Genomic DNA, 18,639 nt, shown 5'->3' with positions numbered 1-18,639 from the left:
AACACTTTTTATGGAGTTTATGGAGTGTGGTGGTGTAGTTCAGTCATTTTCAATGATACCACAGTTGAGTTTAGGATATCCAAACAGAGACCTCACTACGAAATACTCCCAAGTTAGCTGGTTGGTTAAGAATAAACAGAGGCCAATTGAGGCAAAATTCATTCTATAATCAGTTCATGGTTCCATCTGAGCACCAACCTCAAAAGAAGAAATATACCCGACCGGTAGCAGCATGCCAGCATGGGAATCATACCCAACAAGCCAGCTCTAATTCAGCACTCACTGTACTCTGCTTCCACCCTGTATTAATGAATATTTTAACCCTTTAGGCGATTAAGAATAATTGCACTTTTAGAGAGTTATGTAAGTTGCCACGTGGAAGTCTTTAGTCACTGGGTCGTATTAGATCTCTAATCTCTTAAATAACCCCTCTTAACAAAATTACTTCAATTTGAAGAGAGAGAGAGAGAGAGAGGGGGAGAGAAACCGCTACTAAATTGCTCGGAATCACATAAAACTTAAGATTATAACTAAATGATTAAACAGGCATTTGTAATCAATTGATAGATTAAAGAGAGCAAAAATATAAATGCTGCTGCTACATAATTTACAAGCAAGCCCCATCAAAAATTAAATCAAAGAGGCTGCACTTTTTGGCAGAGTTGAGACCTCTTGATTGGCCACAGGCCCACAACACCAGCAAGAGACAGACAGAGTGGCTCACCCGACTTCACACACGACGTGAAGAAACCTTCTCTGCAACCAACTTGATCTCTTTCATCCGTCCCTCGGCTAACTGACGCAATTGCTCCTCTTGATTAGTTTGAGTTTTGTCAATCTGGGCACCGCCTGCTTCACCACCAGTTTGTGTACGGAACATTACAAAAGTCATGTCATGGTCATAATCATTTGGAACCTCAATCACCCGCTTTCCAGCAGTATCAGATTCTTTCCCCAATATATCAATCTTGATACGTTCAGAAATAAAGGTCATGTAATTCTCCATGTATTGGTCAATGGAACCAAGTCCAAGATAGATGAGAACCTCCCAGCATTGAATAAACTGTTTCTTGTTGATCTTCAAATTCTTTCTAACATCCTCTACTACAGATGCAGATGGATCCAACTGAAGCCTGCAGTTTCCTTCAGAAAATTTCCCTTGCTTTAGATGCAAGACTGCCAAATTAATTGATGGCTGAATTGAGTCAAAAGCAAGCAGGCGAAGCGTGTCAATGCAAGTACGCACGTGTTGAAGATAATCAGATGGCTCTTCTACTGTGACATCATACATCTTTTCAGATACTGCAACATGATTGAGAACCTCCAAAAGGTGACGACCATGACCTTGACCCTGGTATGGTGGCAAAACTAGTATCTGCAATCACATAGATAACATCAGCATTTTTGCATTTTCTTTCTTTTTTTAAACTTTTTGTGGGGTAGGGTGGAGGGGAGGTTTACTTCACACAATGTTAAATTATTGATCGTTGCTTAGTAAATTCATTGAGCTCATGGTTTAACGTATCTTATGAAATGCATATTTCATTTGCAGCACCTCCACCCACTCGCCCAGAAAACATTATATTCAAAAGGCAGGCAAAAAAAAGTGCACTCAAACAGGACGTCATAACGCATCAAAATTTGGCACTTGATCCATTTAGGGCATTAAGCCATACTTCAACTTAGCAATAATTAACAAACCTGGCTAATTCGCAAGCGTGAATCATCAGGATATTTATAGAAGCGGTAAACAGCTGCAAAGCCAATCAACTTAAAATTAATATCCCCCTGTTGATCTGTTCTCTGAACCACAAGATAGATCTCCCATTTTGGATCAGTGATATCAATAGGACTGCTACCTGAAAGAAAACCTCTGTTGTAAGATGGCATTACACCTCATAAGTCATAACCCCATATTGACATGAACAAAATACAGGAATAAAGTGTTGTAAGAATCTAAGCATTAAAAGGAACTACCATCAACAAGAAGAAGTGCAAGTGGCACCAACCGACTGTAAAGTTGCCCAACAGGCATACTGTTTACAGGCATGCAAATGACCTGATACCGTGCAAGGAGAAAGTTTCATGAGCAGTTATCAAAATCAAGAACATATAAACTAAATATCTTTCGAGGCAAAATACATTCAATATAATGATGTGGTATAAGTCAATAACCAATAAAAAGTCAAGGCTCTCCAGATAGAGACAATACCAGCTCCTGTTCTTCATTGACACCATATTGAACATATACAATCAGGGTACTAGCATAGCAAATTCTCAGCTCCTTTCTAAAATGGCTTAAAAGCATTCGATGGTATATTGATTGTAATAGGAAGATTGGACAGAAATCATTTTCACAGGCAGGTTATAACTTTGCAACCACAACCTTTAAACTGAGAATAAAATACCATGCTAGACTATAATTTTGAGCTGGCATTTATTCTAATATCCTGTAATTCAAGGACACAAATATGAAAAACACCTCCACACTTGAAGCTTCTGATTCCAGACAACCATTAGTTTCACCATTATGTCCCTTGGGGGCTTTATAATGTATGACCTCTCCATTTGAAATGATGGTTCTGAGAATAGCACATAGAAAAGAAAGGATTAAACTAATGCAGATACATATTCAAACACATACAAGAAAATATGAGGTTGTATTTTAGAAACATATGGTTTAAGCACCAATAATTTAACAATGGATATGGCATTAAAAAGAACGGACTAGCAAAACAAGATTCATGTAGCCAACCCCATATAGTTGGGATAAAGCTTGGATGATGATGGTGGTGGTAATTTTAGAAACATAAAGCATGTGTTTGTTCCATGGGTGTTTCGTGATAGGCGTTTATCAAAATGCCACCATGTCTTCGCCAAATCAGCATTTAGCCCATCATGGTGATCTGCATGCATAGATATTCACAAAAGCTGGCCTTGATTTATGTGCACACCTACCATTGGGAGAAGCTTCATTTTAACGCTTCCCCCAACGGTTAGGCATTTATTCACTGTTCTGCTGATGTGGCACCTAGTGGCACTTGTCATAAACGGTTGACATTATTACTTTTCTCGGTTTTGAAGACAAATCAAGTACAAATATTTAGTTAATAAATGGAAGCTCTACCAAACACATACAAAGTGGTAAAGATATTACTGGGACAGGATGCCACCTGATATAATGACTCTCAGCAGTGAAAGTATCGAGGAAATCATCCTTTTTCTCAACCAGAGATTCACCAAATATATTCTGTACAAATTACTTAAAATTCAGAATATAAGTAGAGGTAAAAGAAAAGGATCATTTGAGACAAGTGATTAAAAGATACCTGCAGTGCAGGCTTCAGATCTGTGATCCCTCTCCCTCCCTTGCAATAGGTCAAAACCAATTAATAGAGTGTAGCAATAAGATATGGAGCAAAAACTCCATGATGTACTTAACTTTTTTAGAGAAATGGAAAATTGACCACATAATGCAAACCGAAGGCAGTAATATGGTCAACTTTGAAAAAGAACAATAAGTTCAAAAACTTTAGCAAGCAAATGAAGTGAGTAAGAATATATCATCCTAGTTGGCCATGGTACCAGTGCTCTACGAAAAGGGGTTTTGGAAAAATTCTAGTTGCAATTGGATGACCAAGTACAAGACTTCAAAAGTTAGGGTACTGATAGAATAAAATCCAGAACCATAGATGCAAAAGTCAATACTTACCTCAGATGTGCTCTGAAATGTAATATCAGCATACGCATGTAATGAAATGGTACTTAACCAGATGATGATCTGCACAAAAAGAATGAACATAAAAAACATTATACAAGGACAGAGAATTGGATTCTAAAATATTTTCTGGAGAGTTAATCTTCTTTCTTTTACTTCTCATAATGTAGTAATCTAAGTAAGCTGAGATACATCTTGCTTTTAATTAACCAATTCAGGTCGAAAGAACTATATATTATCTCCCAAGTTATTGTGGTTCAATATTTGTGTCATTCATATACCATGTGGCAGTATTCCTTTACATTAAGCAAACTATGTGAGTAACATCAGACGAATATTTAGAAGATTTAGAAATCTCCCATTTTGGGGCACACCACCCTTACCCCCAAGGCCCCAATGTTGGAACTTTGGATCTATGACATATGCAAAGTTGTTTCCTTCAAAACTTATAAAATGCTAGCCACATCTGACAGAGCATTCGATACATACAAATGTCCCCCTTTGTTTTCAGTAGCTTGCAAATACTGCACATAAATGCAGTTTTGTGTTTTTGAGGATCTCCATGTTCGAATACAGAACATGATTGAATAAGAGGCTCGGTATGGGGCTGATGTGGATTACATGATTGAATATTTGGCCTGTCCAGTGTGTTCCTATCTGATGGATGGTCTGGATCATCCAGAGGATCCCTCAACATGATAGAAGTTGGTTTCAATGTGTAGGAAAGTTCCCTAGTTGACCCAATTAGGAAACATTTTTCCACACACACATACATATTTATATCCTTCCTTGTGCATGGTGTTTTATACATGTAATAACATTAAAAAAACTCATAACTTTCGATTTGACATATAATATCACTTGCAGAGATGAATCACAGAAACTTCATGAATCATTCTTGGACTCCTTGATTGAAAAATCCACCACGTTATTATTCACATCCCTCTTTGCAGGGAAGTTAAAATGCCATCTCTATGATGGCTATTCTGATACTCCCTCCCCCAACACCAACCAAGTGAACCAGGCAGCTCAGATTGAATTGGATTGGCAAAACCCAACCCAGCAGCGTAGTATTGGTTTTATGGATTTCTTCTGCCCTGGGCTAGAAGCTTGGCTTGACCCCAGCTCATGTTGGGCTTGGGTTGAGGCTCCACACTGAGCCCCACCTGACCAGTTGGCAGCCCTAACCCCCATTACAAACTACTGGTTTCTTTTGTCTAGAATACTATAATTAGTGTCATTGATTTTTATCAGGTCTCCTGTCTCCATAAGCTATTTCTCTTATTCCCAAGTGTACATTAATATTCAACTAATTCAAGCTTGATATGGAAGGCAAAACTACAGAGTAACTAAGCTAGGGCTGTAGTGATATGCAGATCGCATCAACGAGTAGGTTGCAGAAAAGACAAGTGGACAAGTAAAGACCCAAAAACCTTTATAGATTGACACAAAAGAAATAATGTTAAAAAAAATCGCATTGAGGTAGACTATTAACAGAATAATTATTGAAGGTAAGCATCTAGCAAGATGTAAACACATCACATGCCAATGCCATGTAACAAGAGGGACATCCGACATTTATTGGGTGATAAGTGATTAGAAAAGTTCATTTTAAAAATAATTCAGGAATAAAGATAAAACAGTAACAATATTCTAAAGATGGATGGGAAGAGGAATGACTAAGATGCAGATAATGGATGTGCATTCCAATGCAGTTGGAGGGAATCACGGTAAATCACTACATTTATGAAATGGAACTAGAGAAACTAGTTTGGCAGGGGAGGAGCAGTTGAATGAGCTATATCAAATTCGACGTGAATTACCTTTAAATCTTTATAGCCATATATTTTCCCATCTTCACCGAAAAACTGATTCAGGTCAATGGGTTCAATTAGAAAGCCGGACGCAGCATCAACTTCATCTTTGCTGTTAACTACAATGTGCACAAGGAAATAAAATGCAAGTTAATAGACGCAAAATAATACGCTGCTCCCAAATGAAATATCCAGTTGGTCTTAAAATTTTATAATATGCGCATCACAGCAAACGTTTTTTTTTTTTTCGGGAGGCGGGTGACGAGGGAAGGAGGCTGGTCTCCTCTTGGTACCTGATCACCAATTTCTTCCCCAAAATGCAGTTGTGTTGTGGTACGAAAAACAGGATTAAAAAGATCGATCATACATGAATTACTATCAGCATAGATACCATTTACTAAATATTAAAAGAACTTGGTGATTAACGAAATCATACCTAGGTAAATTTTAATACACTCATTGGCCTCGATTCCAACATCTGTAAGGGAACCATGTAAACAATAAAATCAAGAGGAAGTGCCTAAGTTACTCCGAAAAAAAAACTAAGAAATTCCAGGTTTCTTGACTAATCACGGTTAACTCACCAACGACATTAAACCCGACTCGCCTTCGCTTTTTAGCATCTGATATTGGATCAGCTGCTGCTTGCTTCAGCCCCATTTCTCGCTTAATAGCTTCTTAGGGTTTTTGTCTCACTGAGCGGGAAAAAAAAAAGGAAGCGGGAATTTAGTGTGCATACAGCATACGAACAAAAGAGGGAAGACACTTGATACTTTATATATGCCGGGAGAATGAGTGCGTGCGTCCGAGTCACCCGATGTTGCGACTCGGTTCATAATAATAAACCTAAAACGTCCGAGTGAGTCGCGACTCGACAACGCCTGAGGCTGTGTTTGGTTGCAATGCAAATTTTATTTGCACTGATGCAAAACTGTGGCAGTGCAAATGATTTGAGTGTAAATTCTGAATTATTTTTGTTTTAAATTTTAGCTTATTTTGTTTGATTGAAGTAAATTAAGGCATGAAGCATAATAAAGTAAAGCCTAAAACAAAATTAAATGAGAATTTTCTTTTTTTCACTTGCACTCCCATGGCATTTATACTAGTGCAAATAAAATTGCACTGCAACCAAATATAGTTTGGACATGGGAGGAGTTCCACTTCGGTCAGCAAGCTTATTCTCACACCATTGGAATAACCTCTTGCAACCTTGAATTTATAATATTTCTACATGAAATAAGGCACATAAGTACAAAAATATTCCCCAATACAAGGTTGTAAAGATTGTTCGAACAGGCATTGCATTGACTAAAGTCGAACTCACATGAGAGCGCATTGAGTCGGATGGAACGTAAAGTGGAACCAGGATCCCCCGCCACTCTATCATGTTGGAAGAATTAGGACTATTGAATGAGTTCCACCAAAACAGCATATGTGCCAAAACTTATGACAACTAGATGGATACTAATTCGAGAATTTATTTTTGTATTTTATACATTTTTTAATCTCTTTGACTAATTAATTCCTACCTTTTCTTTCCTTTCCCTACCTCTTCCTTCAAACCAAACATAGCCATAAGATAGATTAAAATATCGTCATAATAGAACCATCATTTCATTGAAGGGGATTCTAGCATAAGTAATCAAGGTCTTCAACGGGAGGAGAGAAGATCCTCCATGGAACATTAAAGGTAAATCTCTTAAACTATCCCTTACTATTCATGGAATTGACAAAACTGTACATTTACTATTTAGATATTGTCTTGTGCTATCCTTAAGTTTTATTACAATTGTCTAACACTTCCATTGCCATTAAATTTTCATCACACTCCATTCACATGTGACATCATATGAGTATTAATTATTTTAAAATTCATAAAATACCCTTATTGTTCACCACCCTTATCCCCTTCCTCTCGACCCGGCACACCCTTTCTCATCCGACCTCTCTCTCTTCCCTATGGTTCGTGGGAGAAGGGCTTCTATGAAGGACCAACATACCAAAGTTGAAGGTTGAGGGTGTAGGATCCGGATGCCTGCAACCTGCATGACAGAATCTTTCAGCTCACAAGAGAACTTGATCACAAGTCAAACGGTGAGACCGTTCGGTGCCTCCTCGAACACAAGAGAACTTGAAATTTTAATGAATAATGATAAATAAATTCGATTTCATTTTTTGTTCTCTTATTATTTAACGCCGTGACAATTGTAAAAAAACTTAAGGGTAAAACAATATAATATCTAAACAGTAAAGATACAATTTATCAATTTCATAAACTCTAGGGATTTACCCAACCTTAAAACTATCATTGATGAATGATATGAAGTATGTGGGAGTTTTGATCTGACAGTCACGTGCCTGCATGTGTTGGGAGAGACCACTACGCTGCAAACTGAACTGCTGATAGCCTGATATTGGGTTCTTGAAGAATATTTCAACCGCTGTGTTTAAGTGTAATAAGCTAGCTTATCTCTGTTTCTGTGATGTGTGGGTCGTTTCACCCCTCGTGGTTTGTAACTTTGTTATTTGTAATTTTCCGATCTACCCAAAAAAAAAAGGTAATTAATCTCGATCGCTACGAAATAATAAACATTTTATTAAAGACAAATGAAGAAATTGGATCAAGCTGAGCCCATCTCATCAAATCCAACTCAATCAAAGTCATCAAATTAGGTTCAGCAACTCGGTTTGGCTGGAGGTTGACCTCAAGCCAGCCCCCACATGCCACATACACCTCTAACTGAAAGCCCCTTTATTTCTTTCTTTTTATCTTCCTTTTTCTTTTTCTCTTCTTTTTGCAGAGATTGAAAATTTTTGTATTTGTTCAGTGAATTAAATCTGCGCTCTTAACTTGATTACTTAGACCTGTTGATAGGTTGGGCTCGGGCCGAGTTTTGGCCAAATTTTGAATGAATTCAGCCCAAAGCAATGTAAAATGTCCATGGACCAAGCTTCGGGCCCGGCCCATAAACAGGTCTGTTGACCATCATAACACCATTCCTACATTAACTATAGAGACATTCAAAACTAGGAGAGACATCTCATGGGCACAATTTCTATATTTAGGCAGTCTGAAATTAAAAAGAAATTGTGGGTTAACTATTTTCAGACCAAATAGCAACCATTGGTTTGTCACATTTAAGCGTTCCCGCCTCATCTTCAGTCAAAAGACTTTATTAACTTAAAGCTTACTGTATTAGTCTCCCTTGTAGTAACTTAGTTTGGGCCACTTAGTGGCTCTCAACATCGCCATCAACTTTAAAGACTACCATATCAACTTGGAAGTAGGGGTGTAAATGGATCGAATTCAAATCCAATTGGATAAATTGGTATTTGAATTCGTTTTGGTATCGGTCGAATATTTAAAATTAGTAACTGAATTTTGAATTCAAGTGAATAATCGAATATTTGACCAATTTGAATTCAATTGTTTAGATTTGGCAAAAAAACATAAAATTATAATTCGAATAAAAATAAAGAATTTGGGGATAAATGAAAGATGAGCACATTGAACCAAAATCTCCTTGTTCCAAACCCCAAAAACAAGCAAGGCTATCTGTTTCTATTTGTGAATTAAAATACAAAAAATATTACTTGGAATCAAAATATAGTAGCTAGAATTTTGACAAACCTAAACCTGAACCTAAATCCGGCAACCATTCCCACTGTAAAGAATACGCAAAAGAATAAATCAAAAAGCTCCAAACACTAGAAAATTTATAGAAGAGAAATCAAAAAGAACAAGTCAGAATCTAACCTTAGTTGATTCGCCATGCTGTTAATGCTTCTCGTCGTCCATAACAAGTCGTTGACAACAATCGCATCATAGACAAAAACGATCCAACGTGGGCATCGATCTTTGCTGGAGAGCTGCTAATAATGCTGAGCTTTTGTGAAGAACGTTGCAATAACAGAGGTTTCTCCAACTTGTTCATTCTTCATTTTGCTTGTGCAAAGTATTAGCACCAAACTTTGTAAACAAATGTTGCAGTGGGATGATTTCTCTGACTTTGGTTGCCATTTTGCCTCTTCAAATAACACACAAGAAGTACATAAGAGTTGAATTTTCGAATGAGAAATGAGATCTCTTGGAGACTTTGCTGATATTTTGGGGGAAGGGAATTTGTTGGAGGATGTGCCAGATTTTCGAATAGGAAAGAAGATTTGTTGGGAGGTGTATAGGGTAAATGGTTTTACCATTATACCCTCAAACTATTAAAGAAACATAGATACAATGGGGTTATGTATGTAAACTTAAATATATGTAATTACAATCGGTTGGGATATATATCAGGTCGAATCAAGTCATATTTGAATTTGATCCGATTAAATAATTGGTATGAAAATTAAATTCGAATTCAACCATTTATTTGATTTGAATATTCAAATTTGATTCATTTTAAGTCGGATTTGAATTCAAAATTGAATTTCTAGATACAGTTTACATGCCTATTTGGAAGGAGACTCAAAGCTTTTCAATGATTCCTTGAGGAAGGCTGTTTAATCACCTTGGAGATTGAAGAATATCATTGAGAAATGCAATTGTGTAATCGTGTTTACTCTTATTTGAAATCAGTTATCAACTTATCACCTTTGATCATGTGTCTTATGAAGCTAATCAAGTTGCTGATTGGCTAGCTCATAATTACTCTTTCTAGAGATCGAGTATAGATTTTATTTCGTGGTCTCTTGATTTTATCTGTTTTTGTGATGTATGGGGACATGCTATCCCCTCCCCATTGTGTAGCCCCTTCCGATTAAAAAAAAAAAAAAAGACTATTATTGTCATCACTCATGGGCATAGTGCTATTGACCCCTTAACTGTGATTGTCTCCTTTGTATCCTTTTATTATTATTATTATTATTATTATTATTATTTTCAATAGTTTTTTTTCTCTTACCAATCTTCATCATTTAAGTTAATCCCTAGGGCTCAGTTTGGAAGGAGTACAAATACAAATTTGTAAAGTGTAAAACCTTGTATTTTGTATTATTTTGTATGCATTTACACTCTAAAAATTTGCATTTATAGTCCTTCCAAACTGAGCCTGAGGTGGTTGTTTTGGTTGCAATACAAATTTTATTTGCAATGATGTATGCATGGGAATAGAACTTTTGCTTTATGTTTGACTTTGTATTATTTGTTTGTGCAAAGTAAAATGAAGTGGCGTCCATTTTAAATGAAATAAAATAGAGGTAGAAAGAGAGTTATTTGTTTAGGATGATGTCAAAATTTGCATTAGTTTTTGAGCTATAAAATTTGTACTAACAAAAAATGCAAAAGAGGCAAGTACAAATTTTACATCGGATAGGAATGCAAATTTTGCACAGTCAAGATTTGCACTGCAACCAAAAACAGCATAATAAGTTATATAAATAGTTACTCAGGATATAATGGTAGAAAGTAATGCAACATATGCTCCAAGGATTCCTTTAGGTTATGTTTGGTTTGAAGGAGAAAGGAAGGGAAAGGTAGAGAAACATATACAGGTTTTGTAATTGTTTCCCTACCTTTTCCTTCCTTTCCCTACTTTTTCCTTCAAACCAAACAACTATTAGGTTTTGTATCGTAAGAGAAAAAAGAAACCTGAGGATTTATATAAACATATTAAGCTGAAATATGTACTTAAGAAGGCCTAAGGATGAGGTAAATGAAATCTAACAATATTTTTTGCCATTTTTTCATAGAAATTATAAGAATGCCACTCTCTCTCCTACAAATTCTCTCTTTTTTTTACAAATTACAATAATGCTCTCTCTCTCATTATAAATTACAAGAATGCCACTCTCTCTCCAATTAAGGGAGATTTCAGTTCGGCATCTCGACTGCTAGGGGACCTGCAATCAAAGGTAGTTCAGTTCGAACCGAGCCGATCTTGAACTTCTAAGCTCAAGCTCAAGTCTCTAATTTGAATCAAGCTCGAGCTAGATGACACCTCGACTACTGAGAGAGACCTCAGCTCGGCACCTTGATTGCTTGAGATACCTGCAATCAAAGGTAGTCGAATTCGAACTTCCGAGCTTTTGACTCAAACCGAGCTCAAGTCTCTAATTCGAATCGAACTTGAGCCTGATAGTTATGAGTAAGGCCCTGCAAATGCAGGGCCCCCTCCGCTAGTAAGTTGTTAAGAAATTTCTGTCACCTTTTTTTTTTTTTGTGTGTGTCTTTGTCCAACCAACCACAGATTTAGGAAGACAATAGCTTAATTTACGAGGGATGAAAGACGGGGCTTGGTGCTCTCCCGAATAAATTGGAACGTAATGCAGTAACTACACATTGCAAAGAAAAAACAAAAGATGCACGAACTACCAATGTCCGTAAATTTGTAAAAGTAATCAAGCTCAATGGTAATAAGCGTACATTTAAACCCTTTAATAACCATACAAAAAAAAAATCCATAGCTTATTATAGATTATTAATAATAAAATATAGTGGAATGTATTTTCATTAGGGATACATGCCCAGTTTATCAGCATTTCAATAATGGGATGGGATGTGCCCAAATCAGTCTCATGAATAATTGCTGAAAATTGTTTTCTAATTACTAATAAAAGTTTAACGTTTAGTTTTGGTTTCTCCATTCAACAATAGATGAAAACTCAGCCTCCTTTCACATCTAAAACGCTTAGCTCAACTGCAAAGGAGATGGAATTTGAGGAAGCCTGGAGTCAATTAGGGTTATTTATGCTCAATCAACCTATAATGGATGATAATTGCATCACCACTATCGTGTGTTGTCTGGTCCATAATTTTCAAGGCAACTCTGATCCATAATTTTCAAACCACCAAGGCAAAACTAGGCGATAGGAGAATGCCTTGTCGCCCAGCTGTAGGCATCACCTTGGTGATGAGTTTTTTAAAATTAAAAGTATAGATCCTAGGATAGTTTCCTTCGGTTTCATAGTAATAACTAATAAGCAGTAATCTTTAATTAATAATTCCCCCCATCCTAATGAAATAAGTATAAACTCTATATCAAAAGATAAAAAAATCAACATATTTATGAAAAGAAAAAATGAGGAAAGAAAAATATACAAAACCATAAGGGTTGACCCTTGTTTTGGCCCTAAGAAGAAGAAGTCCTATTGATTTGTTTGATTGTTATTACATGTCAATTGGATAAAAATCTTCAAATTATTTCTTACGTTCAAGACTATCTCACTGACTTGTGTGTTTATTGAATCCAAACAAATAACAAAATAATAAAAATAAACTAATACAAGAATAACAATATTAATACTATAAACACCTAGCAAAAAAATATTAATAATTTAGTCTAGTAATATCTATTGTACTATTATTAATAACATAAAATACAAACATAAAAATATGTGGTGTCTTACATATATATATGTAGGCGTTTGGGTGAGGCGACCCTCCAAGGACGCCTAATCACCTAAGTGCCTTGACAACTATGCTCTGATCCCTGTGTTCTCCTTCCACTACCAGAAGACACATATTTCCCAAACAGTAGTAGTCATCAAAACAAAGATCAACGGCTCAAGATGGCAGTGACTATCAAATTTGTGAAAAGACAGTTTCAATCACAAATAAATAGATAGACAAGTTTGCCTATTTCTTCACAGAAAGGGGGAGAAGAAATTTTCCAAGATCTGTAACAATGGTTCAAGTTTGCCTTGTGGCCCTCTTTCGCCAATGAAATCAGCTATTGTATAGATTAACCATCAAGTGAATCTAACACAAATAGACTTAAGACATGCACAACACTTTTGAGGTCACGCATAGTTTCAAGAGCCAATAGATTATAACCTCATTCCTGTCAAATTCTGTTCGCATGACAATACTGCACACCCACTACTAAGAATTTAATTGTCTCATAAAGTCATAAGCGTAGATTAATTGATCTTCAGTCAGAGTAGAGAATATATGATCATCATAATGGCCCAAGACTCTCTATACCTGAGTCGGTGCTGAATCTTACTTAAAACATTCCGCAATACTTATGATCATATCCTCCATCAATGTGTTCTAAAATCATTTCTGTCGCAGTATTGTGTTGTATAGTTGCTAAACTTGGGTAACCTTCATAACAAATAACAAATTAATCTCAAGCAGAAGTCATTTTACCTTGTTTTGATGGATAAATAAGCATTAGTCTTACTAAAAAAAAAAAAAAAAAAACCTCTACAGTCCATAGAAATAGACAATAATAACCAGTTCAGATGATCCTCCTCCCATACATATCCGTACTAAACTGTGCAATACTATATGCAACACTATTATATTTCCTAGGTACATACAAAAAAGGCAATGAAATTCTACAAGGGACTTAATACTGTCAAAGTGTCAATAACAGCAAAACAAGGCCAAGGCACAGAACCTGATCTTTCTAAAAAAAATTGATAGTTAGAAGGGAATCCAATTCCACAATCACTGACAACCATCCTCTTCTTTTTACCTTATCATCTGTTAAAGCTACTCAGGTTTCCTGGGGAGTGCCCTGTCTTCAACTTCAACTCCCCTCCAAAAAAAAATAGAAAAAAAGAAAAAGACAGAAAAGAAAAGAAAAACTTGTATGGTAATTTAGGCTACAGATTGGTCTGCAGAACAAGAAACCTAAAGTTGATGTTATTCATCAAATAAACCATATCAATTCTGCTAAAATAAAGAGATAATAAAGCTGTGTTCACTAGGGGCCTACTAGTATAAAAGAACCTAGTTTTTTAAAGACTTTTTTTTTTTTTTTATAAATCTAGTGTTTTAAAGACTTCAACCACACCTTTGGGGTTCAAAAGAAAAGAGGGAGGGATTAGGGAGGTGTTATGTTACCTACCCAAAAACATTTAATTGTGCATTCAAATTGTCACATCAAGTATGATACCCAGATAACTTTACAAGAATAACATACTTGTGAATACAAATAAGATACAACATTGTATACTGCATGGACACTTCTAGATATACTCTATACCTTCTAATACTTACAATTACGTAAACTAGTATGTTTTGACAAATCATAATATTAGAAAAAAAAAAAAATCTACACATATTAGAAACATGATTAAATTTGGAAAGGCAGTCTTGAGAAATGTCACTCAGCTTCAAAGCTAGATAAAAGGCATGATATAAATTTATTATACCAGATACCCATACCAAATCTGGGTCAATGTTGATATATTCAGATTTAAGTGTAATAGAAAATTCAATCTATTAAATTGAGCAAAGCACAGCTAAAAGGCATGTAAGAGCTCTACTCCATTTTAATTCCATTATGTTGTTGGACTCAAGTTCATTCAGGATATTTAATGGTAAGCAACAAAGGTTCAAGCTGAATCGTGCAAATAATAATGTATTCAACTCAGCACTCAGCAGACCTTGTGGAATCATTTACAAAAACAAATGATTCATATCTCCATCAAGTACCCTCACCTAAAGTCAAAACTTAAAGGGAGTTAAAAAATCACAATCAAAAGAATGGAAGATGCTCACAATGAGTTAACATATGCTGCAACCACAGTTCAACCACTTAATTGCACACCCCAATAAAACACAGACACAATACCCTTTTGATTTAAATTCAAACTGCCAAAGTAATCTGCTTTTTGTTTGATCACTGGTGTGTCCATGTTTCATTGGAGGGTTGCAACTTGCAAGATAGTCTGAAGAGGTGCTTATAGAAGATATGATCCTGATCACAGTGCCTTCTAACACTGTGCATCAATGATTTTAGAGTCCTGCTCTCCTCTAGTTTACTTGTAGCCAAGAAGCCCTTGTTCCCTCCTTGTTTTCTCTCTCTATAGCATCCAACTTTCCCAGTTCGCATGTGGTCATAACTCGTGTCACTGAAGCAGGACAAAAACAAATTGTTTCAACATTGAACAGTGCTTATAGAATTATGGGAGAATGACGGTTCAGCCCAGGGTCAGAATTTGTAGGCTCAAAGTACTGTTGGGGTAGGTGCCAGCTCGGAATTGATGCCAATTCACGGGAGGGCGTTGGTGCATAGAGTGTGGGTTGTTGACATTTTGAATGTTTATAGCTCTGCAGTGGAAATCAGAAATCTGCATTGGGCCTGTCGGTATTTTTTCGTAGAATTACAGGGTTCTGACTAGGAATTGAATTCAGCAGCAGATGGCACCCAAAAAAAGGATTTGTACATAGTTGAACTTGTGGTATAATGTATCTCTTAATTCTTGAAGACCTCTCTTTGGGATTGGAGAACCTCTGAAACGAGCCCCAAAATTCTTAAGGATGTCAGAAAGGAGGTATCAGAAGGATGCATGTGATGGTGAGCTGGGAGGTTATGAAATATGAGAGGACCAGTTATTGCAAATTTTTCTTTTTTATTTTTCCTTATGAAATGTAGTTATCCTAATGCCAGTTCAATTCAGGACTCCCAACAATACCTCCCTGCCACAGACCTTAACTTTTTCAAAACAGACTAAGAGTAGCGAATATAGAGAACCAGCTAGCAGCGGCATCATACCAACATGGACAAAAAACAATGAAGAATGACTCAACCAAATTAGTACATTACTATGATCCTGATCCTGATTGACAGACATTTGAGTCTACAACCGTCTCGTTCAGAAGCGAGTGAGAATGAAGAAATCGGAGAAAACAAAAGAAAAAAAAAAAGCATGTTCTTACATGGTTGAAAGCACATTAAATAATAATAAAGTCATCAAAGATAGGCACTTACTCATGGACTAAACAATACCCATATTCCCAAACTTAATCATAGGCAAATATCAGAAGAAAGTATCAAGTAAAACATTCATTGCATGAAGCCAAGAAAATGGAATGTAAACATGCATCCAGAGCATATAAAGAGTGTAGCCATCTCTATAGTTTATACACCAGATACCGTAACCTATTTGAAAACCGGAAGTTTAATACAGTCAATTTACATATACGTTCTTCCAATGGAAGCTGGATGTTTATATTACATAAATCTTCAGCATAATATCACTTACCCAGATGGCACAATTCTCTTATCCTCTGGCCTTGAGCTCGGCAAGGCGCCTTGACAGATCGTCCTCGTCCACCTTCTCCGATGCCTTGGTCGGAAGAGGGTGAGCCGCCGGCTGAGGAAGCCCAACCGAAACCTCCAAGCCATAATCGTCCGCCACCTGCTGCATCAAGCTATTGACCTCCCCCTCCGGAGTTGATAGAGACGTGCTTCCAGCCATGGAACTCTCCATAAATTCTGCCTGAACCTCCATGTTGACAAACTGCTTTTCGAACTGATCCATCGTCTCCGACATCTTCTGCAAATTCCCAGTCGCGAGAGACGAATCGAGGGCTTTCACGATCGATGACATCGACTTGCTGATAGTAGTCATCTTTGCTTGTGTGTCAAGCCGAGCAACGACGGCATCGAGGCGAGACGCTAGCCGGAGGTAATTCATCTGTTCGTTACGCTTGCGGATCGCATTTTCGGCGTAGATTCGAGCCCCGTCCATGTTTCCCTTCTCGATCGCCTTCTTGACTTTGAGCTTCTCGGTCTTCTCGTCCTTCTCGCACTTGCGGGCTTGGCGTTGCAGACTCTTGGATGTGAATTTAAGCTCCATGATCTGGTTCATAAGCTTCTCTGTGTTTCCCATGGCGACTGATTGCCCCTGCAACTGCTAGGAATTCTTTATTCTTCGCTATTAGACTCTGGCGATGAACCGAATCCTTGTATTCCTTCCTCCGGTGGAAGATTTTCTCCCCGGGAACGCGTTAAGGCTTTTCTACTTTTTGTGCAAATTGCGTGTTTAGTGCTTTCTAAGAATTTTCTTCCTTCTAGCTTTCTCAATTCTGAGTTTCTGACCATATATACGGTTACGGTATACGTACATATTCAATGTATGTGCATAGATAATACGCGTAGGCAATTTCCAACTCAGCCCAATATGAGTTATTATCTGGGCAGCTGGCCTGCCCTGTATAAAAGCGTGGCTGCCTGTTTTCAAGTTGGATTTGCTCAACCTGAATCTGATCAATGGCTCAATGCAGGCTGAACCTTCCAATAAGAGAAATTTTATAAAGCAGTTATAAGATTATTTATGTTGTCTAGATCAAAGTGTTTCATGAGCATGAGGGTCCGTTTGGTTCGTGAGATTAGCGGGTTTGTAATCAGAATTGGAGTGACCATTTCGATTACAACTGTTTAGTTGGGTGGAATCAGAATTTCATTTCCATTCCTGGTGGAATAGCATTTCCCATGTGAGGGAATGGACATTGGGAATTAAATCCCATTTTAGCTCATTCTAATTCCTATCTAAACCAAATAAACTATGGGAATAGACCATTTCGATGTCAAGAGATTTTGGTTTCAATTCTGATTGTAAGTCAAACTGACCCATAGTGCAATAGAAATGCATGTGTTTACATAAAAGGTAAAATTATGTAATGAGCCCAGTATGGTGAGAACAATAAATCCAACCACACATTTTGGGAATTTCTCCTATAGACTGTGGGAATAGACCATTCTGATTCTGAGGGATTTTGGTTTCAATTCTGATTATAAACCAAACTAACCCAGTGCAATAGAAATGCATATGTTTGGATAAAAGGTAAAATTATGTTATGAGCCCACTTCATTTTTAACACTGCCCATGAAAATGCTATTCCCCTAGGTTGTATTTGGTTTGAAAGAAAAGGTAGGCAAATGTATGGAAACCCATAAAAAGTTTGTACAGGTTTCCATACATTTCCCTTTCGTTCCCTACCTTTTTTCCTTCAAACCAAACACAGCCTTAGTATGCGCTTATCTTTGGTGGAAAATTCATCAATTTAAAATCAATTGATGAATTTAAAATTTTAATGGACCATTGGAGTTTTTTTTATGTGATAATCAATGGAAAATTCAATCATTGAAACTTTTTACACTGATTTTCGATGTAAGCATTACATTGAAAACAAACGCGTGAAAATACAGACCGATAGTGGAGCTTTATACAAGTCCATATTTACATTGAAAACAAATACGTGTAAATGCGAACGGAATGGTGGAGTTTTACATTGGTTCGCATTTACACTGAAAAACAAAACCATACAAACAAAGTGATAACACAACACCCATCTTCACATTAACATATCTCCAATGAATTTAACGTTAATGTGCGATTGGATTTCTTATACATTGGTAGAATCCCCCC

At 36.7% G+C, this 18,639-nt stretch overlaps 1 protein-coding gene and 1 pseudogene across 2 annotated transcripts; both read right to left on the bottom strand.

The window, feature by feature from the left end:
- Nucleotides 1–497: 497 nt before the first annotated feature.
- On the bottom strand, nt 498–6,284 carry HAG2 (histone acetyltransferase of the GNAT family 2). Its single transcript, XM_010268755.3, has 10 exons — nt 6,117–6,284; nt 5,969–6,010; nt 5,542–5,651; nt 3,713–3,781; nt 3,330–3,368; nt 3,174–3,250; nt 2,483–2,582; nt 1,978–2,059; nt 1,702–1,859; nt 498–1,375 (listed from the first exon to the last, which is right to left on the bottom strand). Exons 1-10 carry the CDS (start codon nt 6,190–6,192, stop codon nt 731–733), a joined length of 1,398 nt encoding a protein of 465 aa, XP_010267057.1. The 5' UTR covers nt 6,193–6,284; the 3' UTR covers nt 498–730.
- A 6,992-nt stretch (nt 6,285–13,276) lies between these two features.
- Nucleotides 13,277–17,287, bottom strand: LOC104604428 (ESCRT-related protein CHMP1B pseudogene; annotated as a pseudogene). Its single transcript, XR_016077904.1, has 2 exons — nt 16,471–17,287; nt 13,277–13,576 (listed from the first exon to the last, which is right to left on the bottom strand). The product of XR_016077904.1 is annotated as an ESCRT-related protein CHMP1B pseudogene (transcript).
- Between the last annotated feature and the right edge of the window lie 1,352 nt (nt 17,288–18,639).

This window comes from Nelumbo nucifera, chromosome 6, assembly GCF_055504915.1.
Source record: "Nelumbo nucifera cultivar China Antique chromosome 6, China Antique-T2T, whole genome shotgun sequence".
Lineage (NCBI taxonomy): Eukaryota > Viridiplantae > Streptophyta > Magnoliopsida > Proteales > Nelumbonaceae > Nelumbo > Nelumbo nucifera.
This window is presented reverse-complemented; position numbering and strand designations above follow the sequence as displayed.

Excerpts from the sequence above, each read along its gene's own strand:
- HAG2 (XM_010268755.3), bottom strand. The coding sequence starts at position 6,192 with ATGGGGCTGAAGCAAGCAGCAGCTGATCCAATATCAGATGCTAAAAAG. Across the intron at positions 3,369-3,712 it reads CATTTCAGAGCACATCTGAG|GGAGGGAGAGGGATCACAGA; the intron begins GTAAGTATTGAC and ends ACCTATTGCAAG. Across the intron at positions 2,060-2,482 it reads CAGAAGCTTCAAGTGTGGAG|GTCATTTGCATGCCTGTAAA; the intron begins GTGTTTTTCATA and ends GCACGGTATCAG.